General features: G+C 36.7%; 2 protein-coding genes across 3 annotated transcripts; one reads left to right on the top strand and one right to left on the bottom strand.

Annotated features, from left to right (window-relative positions):
• The first annotated feature begins 553 nt into the window (after window positions 1-553).
• LOC132165983 (protease Do-like 10, mitochondrial) lies at window positions 554-11,859 on the top strand. 2 transcript variants are annotated; one of them, XM_059576708.1, is made up of 8 exons: window positions 554-1,056; window positions 1,425-1,670; window positions 6,000-6,195; window positions 8,625-8,884; window positions 9,499-9,626; window positions 10,083-10,286; window positions 11,085-11,135; window positions 11,297-11,859. In XM_059576708.1, the coding sequence occupies exons 1-8, from the start codon at window positions 627-629 to the stop codon at window positions 11,537-11,539; spliced, it is 1,758 nt and encodes a 585-aa protein (XP_059432691.1). In that variant the 5' UTR covers window positions 554-626; the 3' UTR covers window positions 11,540-11,859. The 2 variants fall into 2 exon arrangements, with proteins under 2 accessions (XP_059432691.1, XP_059432692.1); XM_059576709.1 differs by having other exon boundaries at window positions 11,110-11,135; window positions 11,297-11,416.
• A 4,879-nt stretch (window positions 11,860-16,738) lies between these two features.
• On the bottom strand, window positions 16,739-19,023 carry LOC132165776 (uncharacterized). The gene is made up of 6 exons (XM_059576459.1): window positions 18,846-19,023; window positions 18,187-18,710; window positions 17,299-18,099; window positions 17,107-17,205; window positions 16,942-17,015; window positions 16,739-16,841 (listed from the first exon to the last, which is right to left on the bottom strand). The coding sequence occupies exons 1-6, from the start codon at window positions 19,021-19,023 to the stop codon at window positions 16,739-16,741; spliced, it is 1,779 nt and encodes a 592-aa protein (XP_059432442.1).
• Between the last annotated feature and the right edge of the window lie 4,165 nt (window positions 19,024-23,188).

Below are 23,188 nucleotides of genomic sequence, written 5' to 3'. Positions count from 1 at the left end.
GTTTGAGATTGCGGAGATACAAATGAAGTGACTCGGTCCTTAATAAAATGTGGGGAGGACTTAAGATGGGGAAGAATCAAAGCTATATATATATATATCGAAGAGGAATCTTAGGCCGGCATTTTCAATCAAGGTCTAGGGATGTATACATATAGGCCAAGAGAGAGCACCAAGGAAATTCCCAAACAGTTGGGTATCCAATTTAATCATAGAAAGAGTAATGACCAGATTCCTGGGAGCGCACATTTGGCATCTTTCGGGGCGTAAACGTATGTAGTGGTCGCTCAGTAGTCAATTCTCTATTATAGTATTATGGCAATCACATGAATCCGGCCACTGCCACCCAATAGGAATGAGTCAACTTCAAATCGAATTGGCTTCGGTCCAGGACATGGAAAAACGAATCCAATCCACAGTCTCATTTTGGGCCTGAATATGTTCGAGCACATCCCATGCGAGCAGTTCAATGGGCTCATTGTCAAAGCCCTTACTTGAAACCTCTTAGTTAACCTACCTTTATTCCCTCTCTTCTTCTTCTTCTTCTTCTCCTGGCCTCCTCCTTCACACACATACAGTGCGTGAGAGAGAGAGAGAGAGAGCGACCCTGCGCAGCGGAAGTGGAAGCGATGTTGGGTTCTAGTTTTCGCACGGTTCGGCGGCTCTGCTCCTCTTTCTCCTCATCTGTTTTGCTGGACGATTGTAGTTTGCAGCGCCACTTAAATAATAGTATTGACAAAGCTAGTTATGGTGCTTCTTCTGTCATCGAAACCAACAATTGCACGAACCGAGCCAGCAGCAGTAATGAGATTGGGCCGTGTTCTTCTTCATTGGCGACCAGTGCGCACGTGCTCAGGAGCAGCAGAGCGGGAGCACGACGACCCAGGCCACCACGGGTGCGAACTCGGCAGCAGCAAAAGAAAATGACGACGGATGCGGATGCGTACTCGGCAATAGAGCTGGCACTGGACTCGGTGGTTAAGATCTTCACGGTGTCCAGCAGCCCCAACTACTTCCTCCCCTGGCAGAACAAGTCCCAGCGCGAGTCCATGGGTTCCGGTACCCCGCTTTTCTTCTACCTTGATGCATGTGTCTAGTGTGTCTTTAACACTCTAATGAAGTATATTGTTTCCTAATTCGAATTTATAATTATAGCCCTGGTTAGCTTTATCATGGTTTTACTTATCAAAAAAAAAAAAAAAAATTTATAGCCCTGGTTGCTTTCAAAATTTCCATAGAAGTTTTTTGTGTGTGTTTTGAAAATAAAATATTTGGAGTTCCTTGTATTGATCATTTAGAAATATATGGATGAAGCCAACTTGGCTGTTTTTGGAACAAATATAAATCGTAAAAACCTTTTGCTGCGGTTCATTCGTTGTTTATCCGTATACTTTTCTAACTTAAATATCCTTACGATGGTAATGCAGGGTTTGTAATCCCTGGGAGAAAGATTCTTACGAATGCTCATGTAGTGGCTGACCATACGTTCGTACTTGTAAGAAAACATGGCTCTCCTACCAAGTATAGAGCGGAAGTTCAAGCTATTGGTCATGAGTGTGACTTGGCTATTCTGGTTGTTGAAAGTGAAGAGTTCTGGGAGGGGATGAACTTCTTGGAACTAGGCGATATCCCTTTTCTACAAGAAGCTGTTGCTGTTGTTGGATATCCTCAAGGTAACATTACTGATATTTTCAATAACTCTTCTATTGTATGTTCTATCTGTTTTATGAGTAAAGGATAATGTGTTGTACCCATGAACAAGATAGGCCTCATGCCAGATAGAGGCTTAATGAGTAATATTTTCATACTTATAAAAACTGCTTGTTGCTTGAGCTTTTTAAATAAGGCAGTGTAGGGGGGTGATCTCTAATTGATCCTGCTTAATTGATTTTTTTTTTTTTTTTTTTTCAAATAAAGAAAAAAATAATAATATTATTATCCATGGTGTTTGTTACACGAGATTTTTTCACAGCCTTTCCAACTCTCATAGGAGAAACAACTTTATCTCCAGTCTTTGTATTGAAGATACGGTTACCTCCAACCAAAGGGTGATCAACAACACTATCAATTAGTATTACAAGAATCTCTTTAATGAAGCTGTTCCTCGGCGCCACAACATGGATAGGTGGGAGTTCCCTTGTTTAGACTTTGCAGAAGTGGCTTGGTTGGAGAGACCATTTCAAGAGGATCATTTGCTAAGTATGGATGGTGACAAAGCCGATTTCACTTGATTTTTTTTGGTCTTGTTAGGCTATAGTGAAGGATGATCTTATGTGCACCTTCCAAAGCTTTTATGAGCATGAGATGTTTGAGAAGAGCTTTAAAGCTACTTTTATCGCTCTCATTCCTAGAAAGATTGGGCAGTTGGATGTAAAGGATTTCAGACCTATCAGCCTTGTGGGTAATGTTTATAAAATTTTGGCAAAAATCCTTGCTATTAGAATGAAACAAGTGCTTGGGAATGCTCGTTTTGAACATTCAAAATGCCTTTGTAGGGGGGATCTTGACTCAGTTCTTTTTTTTTTGATAAGTAATGTTTATATATCAAAAGCGCAGAGGGGCGCAACCCTAGTACACAGGGAGTATACAAGGGAAACGACTAGCTAGAAGAAAAAAGAACAAGGAAATCAAGATAGCTAATAACTATAGGAGCGAGCCAAGCCGCTGTCCAGGTGTAAAGAGTATGGAAAAAGAAAGCCGTGATCTCCTCCAAAGACCTCTCAGCATCCTCAAAGCATCTCTCGTTCCTTTCTAACCAAAGGCACCACATAATGCATAGAGGGACCATTTTCCACACGACAGTACTCCTAGATCGACCTCCCGTCCGCCAACAAGCAAGCTGGCCAGCCACCTTACTAGGCATTACCCAAGACAACCCAAAACGACTGAAGATGGCCTGCCATAAGGAACGAGCAATCTCACAATGAAGGAAAATATGATCAATAGACTCCCCATCGCCTTTGCATAAGCAACATCTATTAATCACTATGATATTCCTTTTCCTGAGATTATCAAGTGTGAGAATCTTCCCTAACACCGCTGTCCAAGTAAAGAAAGCCACTCTCGAAGGAGCCTTGACTCAGTTCTTATATAGCTAAGGAGTGTCAACAGGTTAGAATCGGGAATTCTCGAAGTTGTTTGCAAGCTGGACTTGGAAAAAGCCTATGACCATGTCAATTGGGAGTTTTCCTCTTATTTCTTGGAGCGTCTTGGTTTGGTTCTGTTGAATTGTAAAGTTTAAAAAAGAGGGGAAGAAGAAGAGAAGACAAAGTGAATATTTTGAAACGGTTTAGGCATGTACGTTAAGTCCGTTCACCATAGCACATATTTATATTAGGGTAAATATAACATGATTACAAGAATACCTTAAGATATAAGAATAACAAGCTAATATATATAACTCTAACACTCCCCCTTCAAGCTGGAGCATACAAATCAAACATGCCTAACTTGTTGGACAATCGCTGAAAGGAGTCACGAGGTAATGGTTTTGCGAGAATATCACCCAGATGATCGTTAGAGCGAACATAGGGAGTGACGATTTGCTTCTCTATCAATAACTCCTGAAAAATGGCAGCTAACCTTAATATGTTTGGTATGCTCATAGAAAACAAGATTATTAACAATAAAAATAGCGGCACGACTATCACAATGCATCTGCATAGGAGTAAGAACATCGAGACCCAGCTCACGAAGGAGAGAGCGAACCCATAACATCTTGGAAGCAATATGAGCCATAGCTCTATTCTCGGCCTCAGCACTAGAATGGGCAACAACATTCTATTTTTTACTACGCTAGATAACAAGATTATAACCAACAAAGGTACAATAGCCAAAAGTGGACTGTTTATCAGAGTAACTTCCAGCCCAATTGGCATCACTAAAACCAGTGACAGACAAATTAACAGATGGCTTGAATAACAATCCTTAACCAGGGGCACCCATAAGATAATGCAAGATATGAAAATACACATCAAAGTGAGGTTGATGAGGAGAATGCATGTACTGACTAACCACTCCAATGTCATAAGTAATGTTAGAGCGAGTCATAGTAAGATAAAGTAACTTCCCTACCAGTGGTATCGACTGATGTCAGTAAACGTAGCACCTTGCTCGCCATCAAATTTAATAGTAGAGTCCATAGGAGTATCAATAGGTCAAGTACCCAAGAGACCAGTCTCAGAAGATCAAGAACATATTTTTGTTGACATAAAGAATTTCCTTGAGAAGAACGAACAACTTCAATTCCAAGAAAATAGCAAAGAGCACCAAAGTCCTTGGTATGAAATTGCTGACCCAAATATCTTTTCAAATCAACAATACTTGTTGAGTCACTTCTAGAGATGATAATGTCGTCCTCATAAACAAGAAAATGGTGTCAGTGGAAGAGTGAGGAACAAAGACAGAATGATCAAAACTAGAGTGTTGGAACCTATATCCAAGTATAATGGCACTGAATCTATCAATCCAGGCACAAGGTGACTGCTTTCGACCATGCAAAGGCCTATCACAATCGATATACCAGGTGTTCACTACTAGCAACAACATATCCAAGGGGCTGATCCATGTGTACTTACTCCTCAAGATCTCCATGATGGAAAACATTCTTTATATCAAGTTTTTACAACGGCTAACAATGACTAATAGCAACAAAAAGTAAAATCCAAACAGAATTGAGACGGGCCACAGGAGAGAAAGTCCCTAGATAATCAACACCATATGTTTGTGTGTACCCTTTCGCAACCAATCGTGCCTTAAGGTGCTCATTGTTGGAAAACTTAAGGGCGGGGACATCCCAAAAAGGCTATATGGAACTTTATTACTGTACTTCTTGTGTGGAACATTTGGAGAGAAACAAATTGACGTCTGTTTGAGGATTACGAGTCCAATTGCTTTGTTTAAAATCCTTGTTTTTGAGATCTCTCTCAGATTGGGTTGTAGTCTATGTTCTTAATTTCTCTTCTTCGAGTCTTTTAGATCTTGTTTCCTTTTTAGATCTTAGACGCTTGTAGGGTGTTTGTTTCTCTTGTATACTTTTCGTGTATGAGAGCTTCGCCTCTTTTTTTTCTTAATAAATTATTATTCATAAAAACATTGTCTATGTAGTGATGGGGTGAAAGCTCATCAGGGGTGAAAGCTCTTGGGTTACCTGGTAACTGGTTCTAGCGGGTGGGGTCAGTTACCCGTAGGTGTTTGATTAACGGTGAGGATTGTTGTACAGTATGCGTTTGCGACGTGCAATTAATCTGAGTAAAGTTCTCCTACGTTATCAAAAAAAAAAAAAAAACATTGTCTATGTGTTTGTTATATTTCATTCACTGCATTAAGCAAGTTAGAGAATGAGCCTTTTATGTGTGATAGACAAATTGTGATGATGGTGGTGATCGCACTCAATATGGTTATTTTGCTTAAGTTCATATATTAAGTTTCTTCTATTGCATATAAAGTTACTGACCACTTTTACGTAACTAGTAATTCACATTACTCAGACAGGCACCTTTGCCAATCTATGGATGTTTTTGCCTACTCTTTGCATTTGGCTACCTTAATATGTACAATATATTATAGCGCAAAAGTGGTCCGAAGAGATTCCCTTGGAATTGGATCCCTAGATCATGTTATCTGCTCTATCAGTTACTTCTTTGGGATGCTAAACAAGATTGCGTGAATCATGGAATCAAATATCAGCTCTTACTACTTATATATATATATATCAGCTCTTACTATCACTTAATCTGTAACTAGTTACGAGCTCCAAACCCTTAAGGCTGCTTTGGCCTTTGTTTTTTCCTTCTCTTTTTTGAAAACAAATTTTAAGCTTGTACTTCTCCTCCTCTTGCCTAAAACTATAAGATTGTAGTTAAAGTTGAAAAGGATAAAAGTTTTTTTAAAAAGGTATTGGAGATTGCTTTAGGATTTAAAATTGTGATAACAACCTAAATGGTAACATTTGCAAAAGCTCACTATAAAAATTTGGCTAATGTTTTACTTGCTGATTGCAGGCGGGGACAACATTTCTGTTACTAAAGGTGTTGTTTCTAGGGTTGAACCCACACAATATGTACATGGTGCAACCCAGCTGATGGCAATACAGATTGATGCAGCCATCAATCCGGGAAATAGCGGCGGTCCAGCAATCATGGGCAATAAAGTTGCTGGTGTAGCTTTTCAAAACCTTGCAGGTGCAGAGAATATTGGGTGAGTTCTATAATTAGGTTCATATTGACCATTATCACCTGGGATGACAAGATATATTAATTTATCACTTGCAATGCAATGGCCACTTCTAGGGTCCACTAACCCTTTCTACTATTTGGACCTTAGCTTATTAATTTTTGAATTTCTTGGGTTCTTCCCAAATTAGTTGTGAGTTGCTATCTAATTTAATCAGGAAATTCAGGAATAAGGTAACTCGTTTTAAGAACTTGCTCCTCTACGTTTGCTTTGGAGTGGAATGGGCCTACTTTTGAATCCGTATAGTGATCCATCTCAGACACTTTATGCTTGGATGATAGACTCTCATCCCTCTATAAATTTTATAAATTTCATTGTCTATTTGCACCATTAATCTGTAGTTTCTTCTCTTTTTTTTTTTTTGGCCATTGTCTTTCCCCTCTTGCATATGGCTACTGACATCAGTGTTATCCGTTTGAGTCTTTGACCCTTCTAATGAATTGACTAATCATAGGAAAAGTCAGTGGCTGTGGTCATAAAAATTTGCCCAAATTAATACTACTATTTCCCATCTTTAACTGCCTTGAACCCATAAATTTGATTCTTGGGGTTGGGGTGTGTGCCCATTAATTGTGCTTCATATTAAATTATATCGTGTTATTCTCCCAAAACTGTCAACATGTGACAAAGTAAGGTTCTCTTTTTCCTTGCAAATTCAATCTAGTTTAGTTGCATCAACTGTTTAAATTCAACTAGTATAAGGATGTAGCAAGTGGAGGTTCAGTGTATCCATATGAATGTATCAACTGTTTATATTTGAAGTAAAAAACTTAGAAAGAGTCTTGGATAATATTTTGTGTGCTCTTGTGTGGGGTATTCCCCTCTCCAAATCAAGCACAAGGCTTTGACATGTTGATTGTTCCCATTTGTATGGATTAGTTCCTCCTCCCCCAGATGAGTGGTTCCTGAAATTTTATCTGCTTCCTACTTTCAGAGGTTATGGCTTGGCCACCCCTTGCATGCCATCCCTGACCAAGAGAGTTTTGATAGGATCGTAGTCCACGAACTTTTGATAACTAGTTGAGATAGTATAGATTTATACAATAGAAATTTGATACATATGAGACTATACTATCCAGATTATAGCAGAACATAACTATTATTTAGCATCTTAGTAATGACTTAAATGAGATTGTTCCATTGGCAAACTAATACAAACAAGTTGAAACAACGATCCCACCAACATTTCATCCCCACAGAGAAGCTAGACAACAAACCCCCACTTACTATAGCAAAAGTCATCCTACCCAAAGCCTCCATCACAATGACAAACAATAGAGGAGACAGAGGGTCCTCTTGTCTCAAGCCACATGAGTTACTAAAAAAACCGATGGGAGTACCATTCACCAAAACCGAATAACACACCAAGGAGATACAATGAGCTAATCTATGAGCACCATTTCCCCGTAAAACCACACCTCCTCGGTATGTACAACAAAAAATTCTAAATAACATGATCATAAGCCTTTTCAAAGTCCTTTCAAAGTCCATTTTGCAAAGTACACCCGGCTTTCCATATTTTATTCTCTACTATCGAGGTATTCATTGGCAATGAGAATAGGATCTAGGATGAGTACACACAGTTCTTATGTTTTGAAGTTGTTTTGGGCTTGAAGATCAATTTGGCTAAGTTGGAATTGGTTCCTATGGGTAATGTTGATAATGTGGATGGGTTGGCTAGTATTTTCGGATGTGGGGTTTCTTCTTCGCCTTTGAAGTATTTTGATCTTCCATTGGGGGCCTTCTTTTGCTTGGTTGACGATCCTAGGAAAGATCCCTCCCATGGACAATCTAAGGAAGCGGCATGTCATTGTGGTCGGTAGGTGTCATCCATGGACCAACTTCTTCTCCGTTGTGAGGTTTCTTGTACCTTATGAAATGTTCTTTTTAGTCGCCTTGGGTTATGCCTAGACAAGTAGTTGACTTATTTGCTTGTTGGTAACATTCAGAGTGCTATTGTGTGGAAGATGGTGCCTTCTTTCTTTTTGCGGTGTCTTTAGAGGGAAATCAACTATAAAAATTTTGAGGACCGCGAGCGGACTTTGGATGAACTTGAGTCTTTTTTCTTTAATCCTCTTTATCTTTGGATAGCTGCATTTATATCTCCTTTGGTGCTTAGTTTTCTTGATTTTCTTGTTCTTTTTTCTCTTTCTAGCTAGGTGTTGCTCTTGTAGTATCCTGTGTACTTAGGTGCGCTTTATATTTTTAATGATATCTCGATTGGTTATAAAAAAATTAATGAATACTGTAAATTATCAAGCATGGTTTACTTATCAAAAAACATTATCAAGCATGGTTCATTTTTTCTCCCCTGTAGAGTTACGGTATTTGTTTCCATAACAATAAAACAGTTATCTATGCTTAACATTTTTTCTTCACGTTGTATTCTGCAGTTATATTATTCCTGTTCCAGTAATTAAGCATTTTCTTGCTGGTGTGGAAGAAAGTGGAAAATATGTTGGCTTCTGTTCTCTGGGTTTACTGTGCCAGCCTACTGAAAATATCCAACTTCGAAACCACTTCAAAATGCAGTCTGAAATGACTGGGGTACTTGTGAGCAAAATTAACCCTCTTTCAGATGCATACAACATCCTGAAAAAAGATGATATAATCCTGACATTTGATGGTGTACCTATAGCGAATGATGGAACAGGTACTCTCTTTCTATTCTTCACACACGATAATTTAACATTAAATTTTTATGCCATGCTTGCCACATATTACTACCTTAGCAAGTATGACTCTGATTTAACTTGGTCTTTTTCCCTACTCAGTAAATGTTACAAAGTTATTTATTCAATTCCCTAAGTAAAATAAATTGAAAGCCACAATAAAGTGTAATACTGATATCCATTTCCTCGTACTGGTTTTCCTTGGGCAAGCAACTACATTTTTGTTCTCTCATTGGCATTTGCTCCGAGGTAAAAGATGAGAAGATTGGTGATAATAAAAATGTAATACTGATATATATTTCCTTGTACTGGTTTTCCTTGCGCAAGCAACTATATTTGTGTTGTCTCATTGGCATTTGCCTTGAGGTAAAAGATGAGAACGTTGATGATTTTTCTTGCTGTACAATATGTTTGTATTCCTTATCCAAAACAAATAAATAAATAAATGTTTGTACGAAGTATTTTTTGTTTTTTTTCCTATTTTTTTTTTTTTTTTTCTTTTATCATTTTTAGTAATCGTGGGGTGCTTTTTTGGATATATGTGATTTTTTCCCCTTCTATTCTTAGTATTTATTGTGATTTACACACCATACAGTTCCTTTCCGAAACAGAGAGCGGATAACATTTGATTATTTGGTGTCGATGAAGAAACCGAATGAAACAGCAGTAGTTAAAGTTTTCAGGGACGGGAAAGAGTATGAATTTAATATCACCCTCCGACCTGTAAGTCATTCTGTTTCATCTATAAGATCAATGCTTTCACACTTCCCCCCCCCTTCCTTCTAGCCATGTAGCCAAGCCCTAGTTGTTAGATAGGCTATGGTTGGATCATACTCCATGGTATATCCTTTAAATCACTAAGGCACAATTTTTAATGTTAAATTGTTTCCAAAAACTATTTCAGATGGAGCGGGGAATTTTTAATGTTAAATTGTTTCCAAAAAATGTCATGAAGTTTATATCTTTATTACCCCTTCCTAAGTTGGTAGCTAATAGGTTGACTCACTTTATCGTGTGTGGAAAATGAAAGTGGGAGAACGTGTGCTATCTGGTTCAGGAGGGTGGTTTTGGGAGTTACATATCTTTGATTATGTATGATTTATATTCTTCAAAAGATTCTTCATTATGTCACTTGGTAATGGTCTGTCATGCTACTGAAATTTATTGTTAATTCTGCAGTTGCAGCCACTAGTACCAGTTCATCAATTTGATAAACTCCCAAGTTACTATATATTTGCCGGTCTGCTCTTTGTTCCGCTCACTCAGCCATATCTTCATGAGTACGGTGAAGACTGGTATAATACCTCACCGCGTCGGTTGTGTGAACGTGCACTGAGGGAATTGCCAAAGAAGGCTGGTGAACAACTTGTCATCCTCTCTCAGGTTTGTATGGTTCTCCTTTGTTTGGATTAATCAGGGTTTCCATGTTAGGGTTTGTTGATTTTGTGGGCTCATATTTGATGCTTTGGAGTTCAGACTTTGTGATATGCTCTGAAGTTAAGACTTCATGCTGCAATGAATATATAGTTGACTGCCACCAAATTTCAAGAACATCAGAATTATATGCCCGAGTTCCTGTCAATAAAAATAAGTTCCAACCTGATGTTGTCTTCGAGTTAAATCTGCAATTATGGAAGAAGAAATTAAGTGATATGAATGACAGCCCTGTTTATGTAGTCGAGTCGATGAGGTTTGTATTTTGATGAAAACCAAGGCTAGTTTTGAATGGTATTGGAGTGAACTTTTTTCTTTTTTTGGGTGGAGAGGGGTTGCTTATAGACATGAGAGAGAGTAATGCTACAAGTCACTCTTGTGTTCTTCTAAGAATAATGTGGCTCTTAAATCACCATTGAGCTTGTGATTGATCATTATTAGATTTTGATCAAATTGTGATTTTAAAAGTTACTTCATTTTTTGATGGACATAAGAAGAACTTCTAGAATTACTCATTGGAAGAGGTTTGTGAGCTTTGCTCCAGTTTTAACATGTGTACTAAAGTTACACCCCCTTTCGTTACCTACGTAGCCAGAAAAATACTGTCATTTCTGTTAGCAAGCCTGTGTAATTTTGACCTTCATCATATCAATGAATTTGATTCTTTACTTGGAGACTACATTTTTGGTGTATTGATCTATTGTCTACAATAGTTCACTATCCATTGAATATACTTAATTTTTTCAGGTGCTGATGGATGACATTAATGCAGGGTATGAACGTCTTGCTGAGTTACAGGTACCTACATTTATCTAGACCTGTGTTATGCTCTTCTAAGTAACTGTAAATAGACTTGGAGACGATCAGTATAGGAAAAGGAATTGCATTGAAAAAGGACTTGATCTGCCTGTGCATTGAAAAAGGTCTGCTGATAAATCTCAATTACATTATGCGCACAGGTCAAGAAAGTTAATGGGGTTGAAATTGAAAATCTGAAACATTTATGCCAGCTAGTGGAGAACTGCAGTAAAGAGAGCGTGAGGTTTGATTTGGATGATGAAAGGGTCATTGCATTGAACTATCATTTGGCAAAGATTGCCACCACTATAATTTTGAAGCGCCACAGAATTCCTTCTGCAATGTCCAGTGATCTTAATGATCAACAGAAGGGCGTGGAACTTGGTTTGGTCTGCTCAAGGTAAGAAAACCTTTCTTGGCACAAATGGAATGGCGAAGGAATTGAGCTAGCCTGCTTAGCTGAATCTTCTTCCAATACCTTCTTGACAAATAGAAAATATGGGAATTCAGTCAGCCCTCAACTTTTTTATAATATTTTTAGCCTCTTATTCATCGAGTGGCTTTTATTTCCCCATTTTTCAAAGAGACTAGGATGTTAGAGGTAGGGTACCTCCTTTTTCCAATGTACAAGTTGACTCTGGATTTAGTGATCTTGTCAATGTATAAAACCTACCAATTTTTTATTTTTTCAGTGAGGCCTAGGCAATACAGAAAGTTTTGGTAATTGTACTTTTTTTTTCTTTTTTTATTACTATTATTAATTTTAATTTTAAACTTTATTTAACCACCTTGATATGTCATCACTTTTGCGGATCCGGTTTACATGCTGTATATGCTGTTTAAAAAATTAATCGGCAATGAATTTTAGAGCTAATTGGTTCCAAAATGTGTATTCTTGAACCTCAGATTGTGTATCTCTAAAACACATTAAGTTAAGATGATTAGTTTGGTCCCAATTGTACTACTGTATACAAGATTTAAGGAGTCAATCAAAGACTAACTAACAATCAATACTGATTGGATTAATCCTTCTTTATCATTAGTTTGTGCATAGCATTTAAGTTTGACAACGAAGGATGGCTGGATGTAAGTTAAGATTGTAGGTGAAAAGTCTCGGTGAGAATTTTTTAATTTTTATATGATGATGTAATCGTTTTTTAAATGCAAAATATAAAAATTTGTATTAAAGAATCATTTTCACATTTGAGATGTAAAATTACTAACCTAATTTTTAATGTGTGTGTGTGTGTGTGTGCGTTTTTTTTTTTTTTTTTTTTTCAGTAGATAAATATATCATGAATTTGAAAACTAATACAATATTTTACATAGTTTAATATTTCGATTGGAATTTAATGCTTTTAGAATTTCTTTTGAGATTTTTAATTCTAAGAACAAATCTAGATCATCAATTTCAGTTATTAATTCTTCAATTGAATTTGCTGCTATATTTTGTCTATTATTAACAATACATTTGTTTATTATATTAGCAAATTTATCAAGAGCTCATTTTCTAGATTGAATAATTTATTAATATTATTATTTAAAGTATATATATATTTTCTAAAAAAATTAAAAATTCTTGACAAACAAAATAAATACATTTTTACAATAAATAACATTAATGAACAACCCAAACTATTTAGATATTTTGAGTTGTGTTTTGTCTTTTGCTTTTTATTCTTAAAACAAAATATTACCAAACAACGCAAAATACAAAACATTCCTTAAAACACATAAATAATTTTACCTTATGTCATATTAAAACTCTTTTTTAAACTAAAAAAAAATTCCCAAAAGACATTAACAAACATTAAAAAGATATTGATACTTAATTAGCTAAATAAAAAAGAGAAAGAGAAAGTAAAAATAAAACAGTTGTTTTGACAGAATGTATAATTTTTGTAGATAGAGAGTAAGATGAGAAATTAACATGAGTAATGCTAGACGTCCTCTCCATGTCACCTTAAACTGATGTAACTTTTAAAATTATCATTGGATCAAAATTCAATAGTGATCTAACACAAATTCAATGGTAATTTTAAAAGGTACATCAGTTTTGGCGGGACACAAAAGGGCATAGGGAGGACGTCTAACATTATTCAATTATTGAGTAATGTTAGATGACCTCCTCATGTCCCTCAAAAATTGATGTAACTTTTAAAACTATTATTGTATCAAAATTTAATAATGATTTATCACAAATTCAACAATGATTTTAAAAGTCACATCAATTTTTGGAGACACAAATAAGATATAGGGAGGACGTCTAGCATTATATAATTAATAGAGTCGAAATCATGAAAAGAATTAAAAAATAAAGTGCAATAGATAATTTATTCTCATGATATTTTGGATAAAAAAGAAAGTCTTTTGAAATCCTTTTCTATGATTACATTAGTATATAAGTCAATCTTATAAAAAAAAAAAAAAAAAGAAAATCTCTACGATCAAAATAAGGTCTCTTTCTCTTCTTTGTAAAGTAATTAACCTTTGAGTCACGTGACAATATATTGTTAGTCAGAAAAATATTAATTTTTAGGAGACTTTTATTCTTAAGGGGCCTAGAGAAGCACCTTAATTGCCTATAAGTTTTAAACATTATAATTATGGTTGGTACGCTTAATGACTATTCCATTAAAAAAAATGAATAATTTTTATTAAGAATAAAAAAAGATGAGATAGAATAGCCTTGGTATTAGAGTATGATAAGGATAAAATTTTTTGTCATATACTCTACCACTTGAAATAGTCATTCCCATGAAAATAACTATTTCAAGCCTATTTAATTCGATCTTCTTTCATTCTCAGAAAAAACTATAACTTTTTTCTAGTAGAATAGTCATTCCGCGTACCAAATATGTACTTAAATCTCACCACATATGATATATCTCTAAGAAACACATTACATTTAAAATGACATGTTTGGTCCGAATTGGCCTACTATAGAATATTTGAGGGGTTAATCCAAGACTAACAATCTATGCTTGTAGAATTGATCCACCTTTATTGTTAATATGTGCTTAGCATTTAAGTTTGGCAACTTCAGTTATCCTTTTTCTTATTGATATTATTTAGGGAAAATTTATCTTTACTTCATAAGTTTTCTTCTTATTTTAATTTATTCTTGGATCTCAAATTTTGACAATTAGCTTCTTAAGTTTTGCTTAGGTATCAAAGAAGTTTCTTTGTCACTTGTTTGTCAAAGTTAATTTGTTTGTCTGTCATGTATGTCACATTTAACACGTCATGCACACAGTTCCAGCACCACATCAACATATTTGCCACATCAATCAATTTCTTGCAAAGCTGGCAATCTTATGAACCCAAATACTTGGAATGTCAGATTGTCTTTTAGAGTTACAATTTAGAGATTTGTTCTCTTAAAGTAGAGAGATTAGTGAGTCTCTTTGCATGGAGAGTTTTTGATGAGCCGCCGCAATAGAGATGAAGCAGACAGCGTGGCATTGTGGCATTTAGTGATGTGCACATAATGTGTCAAATGTGACACATGGCTATATATAAGTTGAAACCCCTCTTAGAAATGCTTTAAAATTGCGGCATGTGGCGTTAATTTATTTTTTTAAAAGGCTAAACCGGTTTTTTTCTTAAAAAACATTTCATTAATTGCATTAATTATATTTCAAGAATTTTCCATATATAAATTAGGGTTAATAACTTTTTTGGTACCTGAGTTTTCACTTTTTTATTTTTTCCCCCCTGAGTTTTAAAACATGATAAATCTAGTACCCAACCTATGGGAAAAGACGGAATCACTACCTTCGTTAGGTTCCGTCAGTCCCAACTAACGGACGTCCACGTCATCGCCACGTAACTACGTTATAATGGCGACATCTGTCACCTGGTTACACATAAGCTAATAGGTTTCATCTTCCTCCTTCAAACCCGAGCTTCCTTCCTTGTCTGTTTACCCATAAATCGCATGAGCCCTAGACCACGAGCTCCACAATCCGTTCTCTTCCTTCTCCACAATTCGTTCTCTTGCTACTTGAATTGAGCTTCGATCAGTCTCACACGTAGGTACGGTAAGGTCGAGCTCCCTTTCCTTCTGTTACCTTCCTTCTTCTTCTTCTTCAACCCAGAGCTACATACCTAGTTATCTTCAAATGACCTGAACCCTAGAATCGAGCTTCAATCTGGTTTGCAGAGGCACGCGTAAGGGTTATCGAACTGTATTCCATCCGTCAACCTTGAGAACTCGTACTGGAAAGCGCAGAGAAGAAATGTCATCAAGTCGATTACGGGAATCCAAAGGAAAGGAATCTTCTCTCGGCTTGGATAAGGTATCTACTCAAACCAATCAACCAATCTTGAGCTTTAGTTTTTTCGGTGGATTCTGTACCCAAATTTCAGCTTTGCCTTTTTTGGGTGAATACTGTACCGAAATTAAGCTAAGGTTCACGCTATTTTCCTTAGGAGCTAATGAAGTCATCATCTGCATCTGGGTCTTCTTTGGTGGACTGTTCTCAGACGTCCTGGGTTTGTTACTGCTCGTTACCTGCACCATTGAAGATATCCTGAACTCCAGAAAACCCTAGAAGGAGATTTTGGGGTTGTGCTACCTATGATTCTAACGTGAGTAGTTTCATTGCACAATGCATATTGGTCTGAAAGTTATTCCTGCATGAAGTGAGTGTAATGGTTGGATTGATATTTTGATATTTTATGTATATACAGAGAAAAGCAGCATGCCGATTTTTCAAATGGATGGACAACCCAATTTGTGAAAGGGGTATGAAAGTTATTCCTACCCTGTTGGATAGGGTGAAAGAGCTGGAGAATGAAAACTGTCAATATTTGGCAATGGTGAAAGACCTTGAGATTGAACATGATGGCTACATTGCAAGGGTAAATTAGCTAGAGAAGGGGGATGATAGACAATTGGAAATGCTTACGTACTTAGAGAAAGAGAAGAATGTGTATAGGGCAAGAGAGAAATTTCTCATGTTTGGTTTATTATTGTCATGGTTGATGATAATAATGTTGATTGGCATTATTGCACTAAGTAAATGAGTGTTTTGTAATGTATGTATTTATGCAAGTGATTAGTTATAGACACTAAATGTTTTGTCAATACTGTTTCAACTTAATTTGACCAAATTATTGACATTCCAAACAGTGGCCATAATTTGAGCATACCATGTATATGCAATCGAAGAAGACCAATTTGGACCATTTGGAATGTACACTGCATATTGGTCTACTTTGGACCATACTCAAACAATGCATATTGGTTTAATTTGAACCACATCCAAATATGCCTATAAATTCGAATTAAACAAGTCCTTCCACATTGTCCATTAACCCAATCACGACCATATCATGAACATTCAAACTAAACAAGTACTTTCACAATCTATAACACATCATGTACATTCCAACTAAAACGTCCAAATATGCCATAAATTTCAAATAAACAAATAAGTCACAAACTTGCATTAACCCACATTGTCACAAAAAAAACACAAAAACCGTAATTCCTATATGCCACATTCACAAAAAACACGCCACATTGTCAATACAATTATGCCACAAACTTCTATTAACCTACATCCAAGTGTGCTCAAAAAAATTACATCTCTATGTCACATTCCAACTACATTCCAATTGCATTCCCTATTGTGTTGCCCTGAATTGTGTTGACTGTGGATGAGGTTGGTGTTGCCCCACTGGCTGTGATGCCTTAGCCTGCACCAACATAGACAATATAATTAACACTTTGCACACAAATTCTTACTACACAAGAACCAAAACTGATGAACTCACCATTGTTTGTAGCCTAACAGACCTTCTACTTTGTCCACTTGCGGTGGCAGTTGATTGGGGTATGTCAATTGGATGCATTGTTTGTGAGGTACCTCCCTATCACACCATAGAATAAAAAAACATGAATATGGAAAACATTTAAAATATCAAATGTCAAACTACCTTAGAGTATTATGTAGAAACGTACCTCAGTGTCAATGTTCAGTTGTGGCTTCTTAACCTTCTTTGGGTATATCTTCCTATTTGGATTCTGTGGTCGGGTGCAACTCCTAGCGTTGTGGCCCAGCTGATTGCAGTTTTCACACCGTACATCATACCCCTTTCGACTCACCTTAACACTTTCACCAGGCTCGTTTTCATCAGCTCATCTTCTTCTCACCTTCTTCAGCCTACCTCGTTGTTTTTTGGGTAAAGGTGGCAGTGTGACTTCGTCATCATTGTTAATAGCCCAATCTTTAGGGTTAGGCATCGGCTCGATGCTATATGCATATGACTTCTTATACGTATCCATTAAGTAGCAGTCACTTACATACTTTTCTGGAGTTTCCCTATTTTGGTAAATTGCACAGCAAGCATGAGGGCATGGAATCCCATTCTTTTGCCACCTACAACATCCACAGGTTCTTGATTTCAAATTGACAACCCTCCTAGCTTCATTTCTGTGGTCAACCTCAAATGTCAAGTCGTTACTCCAGTGGGAGATGTAATTCCTAGCATCTGACTTGTTCCTGTCTAATTTTTTCACAATCTTAGGGCAAATAATATTGGTTGATGTTGCAGCACCATTTCTTTTTTGGCTAATCCGATTCATCAGTTGCCGCCTTATCATCTCCATGCAAGTAAGAATGGGCTGATCTCTAGCTTCAAGTACCCATGCGTTGAAAGTTTCAGCTGTATTGTTCAGAAGTATGTCACTGCAACTGGTCTCCCTAAAAGCATGCCTTGACCACATCTTTGGGTTCACATTGGCAATGTATTCATTGGCTGCAGTATCTATTCCTTTTATCACTGACATGTAGTACTTGAATTGATTTTCATTTATTACTCGAGCTGCACCCCACAATGCATCCTTGTACGCTTTGCCCTTGTAACCCTTGTTCTTGAAGTTTGCATGCAAATGTCGAACACATAGCCTGTGTTCCACATCAGGCATCAGGTACTCTATGGCTTCCATCAGCCCCTGTGTAAGAAGATCACAATTTAATCAACACATGTTATTAGCACAATTTAATCAAACATTCATTCAATTAAGATGTTAGGTTGTTACCTTTTGTTTGTTCGACATAAATGACCACGTGTGCTCCCTTGGATTCCCAATATCCTCCAACAAACTGTTCAAAAACCATGTCCATGTGCCTCTACTTTCAGTCTCGCATAAAACATATGCTATTGGGAAGATGTCATTATTCCCATCCCGTGCAATGGCAGCATGTAGCTGCCCACCATGCTGACCTTTCATAAAGCAGGCATCCACACATATCATCGGCCTACATCCAGCCAAGAAACCCCGCTTACAAGCATCTAAGGAAACGTACATCCTTTTGAAGAATAGCCCATTTCTTTGTATGTAAGTTGAGCTACTGGGATTCCACTGACGTAGTGCATTACAATATGCTCTCGTAAGTTTGTATTGCCCATCATCTGATCCGGCTAATAACTTCAATGCCATTCGTTTGGCACGGTGGCAAGCAAGCAAAGTTAGCTCCACATTGTAATCCCTTCGAACCGCCTCTTTCAAAGCACTAGCCTTCCAATTTGGTTGATCTCTGAAGCTATCGATGTATCGGTTTGCTGCCCACTTGATTGACACTCTTTTATTAAAGTAATGACTTCCACAATTATGAACTTTTTCTAATGTCTTTATTTGAAAGTATTTCGTATTACTCTTCCATGATGCATATACTCTTCATCCACATTTTTGCTTACAATAGGCTGAAACACGCTGTTTGTCGTTATGCATGTATGTATAATCGAAGCAATTCTGTACTGCATACAACTGTAGTGCCTCTTTAAACTTAGATGGGTTTGCAAATAATTGTCCCACATGTATTTCAACCTTCTCTTTCAGATCATGCACTCCATGCCATTTCGGATACTTTCTCATTTTTCTTTTACTTGTACCTTCAACATTCTCATCACTTTCTATGCTGAGCAGTTCAGGACTTTCCACACCCTCTTCATTCGGCTGTTAGAGTTTGCCCTTTCCAGTGTGAACCTCCTTAGGAGTTGATGATGATGCTTCACCCAATGGCTTGAACCACTTCATTGCAGCCTCCCTTGCCGCCTGTAGAACTTCTTCATTTTTGGGATTGACATAAGCGTCATCCTCCATTCCATCAGTATCTTCAAAATCACTTAATGGAAGAGGTGGGATATCCACTTCATCCTGCTCATCTTCTTCATCTTCATCCTGGTCATCTTCGTTATATCCATGACATAGAGGCTGCCTGCGTGTGGAATACCTGGTCGTGGACTGTCTAGCAGTGGACTGCTTGCGTGTGGACTGCCTGGCTATGGACTGCTTGTGTGTGGACTGCCTGGCTATGGACTGCATGGCTGTGGACTGCATCTTACCCTTTTTCTTCTCCCTGGAAGAAGTTTGCTCAACATTCTTTTGCTGCTTCATTTGTTTTTTTATCTCTTTGACATTTTGCTCAACCTTCTCTTTTTTGATATCTTTCATAAGCACCTCTTCATATCCATGATTATCCTCATGATCCACAAACTCATCTCCATCATCTACATGATAACTTATAAAACCATCTGGAACTTCAACAATAGCCCAACTATGTTTGTCTCCATCTTCTTCTACATTGACCATATCTGTTTTTTCTTCAACTTCTCCAACTCCATCCTTTTCACCAACTACAACTCCAACTTCACCTTCCTTTTCACCAACTACAACTCCAACTTCTTCTACAACTCCACCTTCGTTATCACCAACTTCTGTATCTCCATGATCTACAAACACATGCAAGTTTTTGGACTCGCACTCAAACACCCTAAACATCTCTTGGACATGATTTCTCCTTGTAAGTTCAAGAATTTCTTCATAATCATCAACCTTGTAATAGAGAGCAGGCACCTTTCCATATTGATAATCAAGGTATACTTCCACTATGGTTATAATATGTGAGTAGCTTAACACAGAAATATCTAAACCAGGAAAAGTCATCACTTCCCCCCTACATACTCCATACGTGGTCTACAAAATGAGCTATGATGGTGAATTACGAGATCAATGGATCTTGTAAGTGGTGATCCTGTATCAACAAAATAATGGACATATGAGACACATACAGACCTACGTACCAACTCAAGCTATCATGCACATTGGCCCCCACCCACCAAACAATCCCACATTACAACAGCAACAATAAACAAGTCTTCAAAAGCATATATAAAAGTCTTCAATACCCTACTGACAACCAACACGACAACCATATATTAAAGTTTCCAATGTGAAAAAGGTGAGAACTTTCTACTTGGCTTCAAAACAGACAAAAAGTACTACACTAAGCGACAACTAAAAAAACAGGCAACCATAAAGTGATAAGTGATTGCAACGTCTCAAACCCATATGCTATATAGTATTAAAAAAACACCCCACTGGTGGGGGATTCAGTTCAGCAAAGCAAAAGTATCCCCTATTTTATTCTCTTAACTTTTTTGCAACAGTACATACCTTCACCTCTCCCATTCCGATTTCTCCGAGGTCGTCCCATTTTGCTCCTCCCGTGTACAAGGTCTCCGCCAACGTGCTAAAATCAGGTCCAACCACGCTGCAAGGTTGATTTCCTTCCCGAACTCGCCCCAACCCAAACTACTAGTCCACACCCAAAATCAAACTCAAACACTTAAACTTTCGCCGATAATACTTCCAATCGTAAGCCAAATTGCAATCGCAATCGAGAATCGACCCACCTAAATGGAAACCCTAGAACAAAAATTTGGGGAAAATACGGTTCTTATGAACCCTAGGCCGACGACGAACGGGAAGAATGGAGAAAATGGGGGAAACGTCGAATTTTTTTAAACTTTTTTGTGATATTATCTAAACGACGTGGATTTTTTTTTTTAACTTTTTTGTTTAATTATCTAAACGACGTGGATTTACCTTCTTTTTTTTTTTATTTCATGGTGGACACGTGTCGAGATATAACTGGCGATGACGTGGACGTCCGTTAGTTGGGATTGACGGAACCTAAAGGAGGTAGTGATTCCGTCTTTTCCCATAGGTTGGGTACTAGATTTGTCATGTTTTAAAACTCAGGGGGGAAAAAATAAAAAAGTGAAAACTCAGGTACCAAAAAAGTTATTAACCCTATAAATTATTCAATAAATTAAGTATTATTAATGTCTGAATCAAATGAGGAAACAAATAATATAAATCAAATTATTATGTATTAATACGTTTAGTCAATTTAATATGTATATTAATACGTTTAGGATTCTCAAAAAAAAAAAAAAAAAGGACGTCATATATATGACCGGTTTTTTCTTAAAAAACCGGTCATTAATTGCGTTAACTATATTATAATCCATGTATTCTTCTTGTTAATTTTTTTTTTTATTATTCATTTTAAATCATATATACTTATAGGAACAAAGATTTAATGTTTTTATTTTATTTTATTTAAAGAGGTGAGATATATTTTGGACAAAGTTTTCCTCCAAACTGGGTTGGAAGAATTTCCTTTAACCTAACGTATAAAAGTGACATGTGTCCCTTAACATGTGAGATGCACATTTTTTTTTTAATAGCAAAGGCAAAGTTGTAATAAATTTTATTAAAAACTCATGTGCATTTCACATGTTATTAAAAAAAGAGACACATGTCACTTTTATAGACTAGATTGAAGGAAATTTCTTCAACCAAATTTGGAGGAAAACTTTGTCCAATTTATTCCAACTTTGTTCCTGCTATTAAGAAAAGAGGTTTGATAAAAAAAAGGGATACATGTCACTTTTATAGACTAGGCTGAAGGAAATTTCTCCAACCCAGTTTGGAGGAAAACTTTGTCTATATATTTTTATAGGTCTTTTTAACCTATAATGAAAAATGATGTGTTTAAATTTTAAAATTAAATTATAATGAAGAATCTCGCGTATAGTACGAGTTATAAGCTAGTTAGAATTTAATTGTGAAACACAATGACTAAATTGAAATCAAACGAAAACTTAGGGACTAGATATAATTTTCCCTATTATTTGTCTTTCATATGTTCATCCGAGTAGTGGTAACTGTTTCAAATGAAACATGAAACGAACTTGAAATGAAACTTCCATTGACATTTATTTAGCACAGAAAACGTTTATATTCTCACCTAACTTGCGTCCCCAAACTGAAGTAAAAACCAATTAAAATCTTTGCCATTTTCTACACCTGAATATTGTCAGAAGTATTTCTCTGCAAAATAAACAACCATGCAACGCTGGCTTTTAGCCAAGTGGTATACAATATCTTTCATCTTTTCAAAGATGTTCTAGAGACTAGAGTTCAACAGGGCGAGGGCTTATGAGATTTAAGATTCTAAGTAAAGATTTAAAAAGAAAAAAAAAAACCATAAAACCTGTCCCGTTAACATCTTAAAGCGTTAAATCCTGATAGTCATCAATAATTTGAACGGCTGAAATCCAACATCAAAAGGCAAAGGAACATGCTGTGTACTAGAACTTGGATAAGAGGCCGACGTCATTTGCATTTGATCATTTACAGGCAAGAGGGGCTTGGGTTGCTAGGTCAGCTAAAGAAGCAGTCAAGCAGATCACAAGAGTCGAGCAAGGAAACACGAGTACTTCCAAGGCCATTTCCAGTGAGTTCACCCTTCTTTCTTCCATTCGTCTCTGGCTACTTTAATTCTCTTCACCAGTGGCGGAAATTACCCCACCCTTTTTACAATATCTTTTTTTTTTTGGGACAAATCAGTAATTCATTCAAACCACAGAACAGGTCGTACAATTATCTGCAAAATCAGATATAACAAAGAACCGATAGTACAAAGAACATAGCAGAAACAAAAACTACAATAAGAAGGCAACCAAAGAAACTACAATAAGAAGGCAGCCAAAGCGACAACCTTCATTACGATTTGGCATAAAACAGACTTGGACAAATCGTTAAAATGTTGAGAGAATACCCCGGTAATCGCCAAGTGCTCTGTCCTTACTAGAAAGTAGAAACTGTCATTCTTGACAGCCGTAACAGTAAAAAGAGAGAGAGAGAGAGAGAGAATTGGCATTTTTCTTGATCTAGTCATATGAATTTA

Source organism: Corylus avellana, chromosome ca11 (genome assembly GCF_901000735.1).
Source record: "Corylus avellana chromosome ca11, CavTom2PMs-1.0".
NCBI lineage: Eukaryota > Viridiplantae > Streptophyta > Magnoliopsida > Fagales > Betulaceae > Corylus > Corylus avellana.
This window is presented reverse-complemented; position numbering and strand designations above follow the sequence as displayed.

Bases quoted from the DNA above. Each gene is read 5' to 3' on its own strand.
- LOC132165983 (XM_059576708.1), top strand. From the start codon at position 627: ATGTTGGGTTCTAGTTTTCGCACGGTTCGGCGGCTCTGCTCCTCTTTC. The intron at 1,671-5,999 runs GTAACATTACTG...TGCTGATTGCAG, and splicing joins TGTTGTTGGATATCCTCAAG to GCGGGGACAACATTTCTGTT. The intron at 11,136-11,296 runs GTACCTACATTT...TTATGCGCACAG, and splicing joins AACGTCTTGCTGAGTTACAG to GTCAAGAAAGTTAATGGGGT.
- LOC132165776 (XM_059576459.1), bottom strand. From the start codon at position 19,023: ATGAGAAAGTATCCGAAATGGCATGGAGTGCATGATCTGAAAGAGAAG. The intron at 18,711-18,845 runs GTAAGCAAAAAT...TCAAGTGGGCAG, and splicing joins ACAGCGTGTTTCAGCCTATT to CAAACCGATACATCGATAGC. The intron at 17,016-17,106 runs GTACGTTTCTAC...ATGGTGTGATAG, and splicing joins AACTGAACATTGACACTGAG to GGAGGTACCTCACAAACAAT.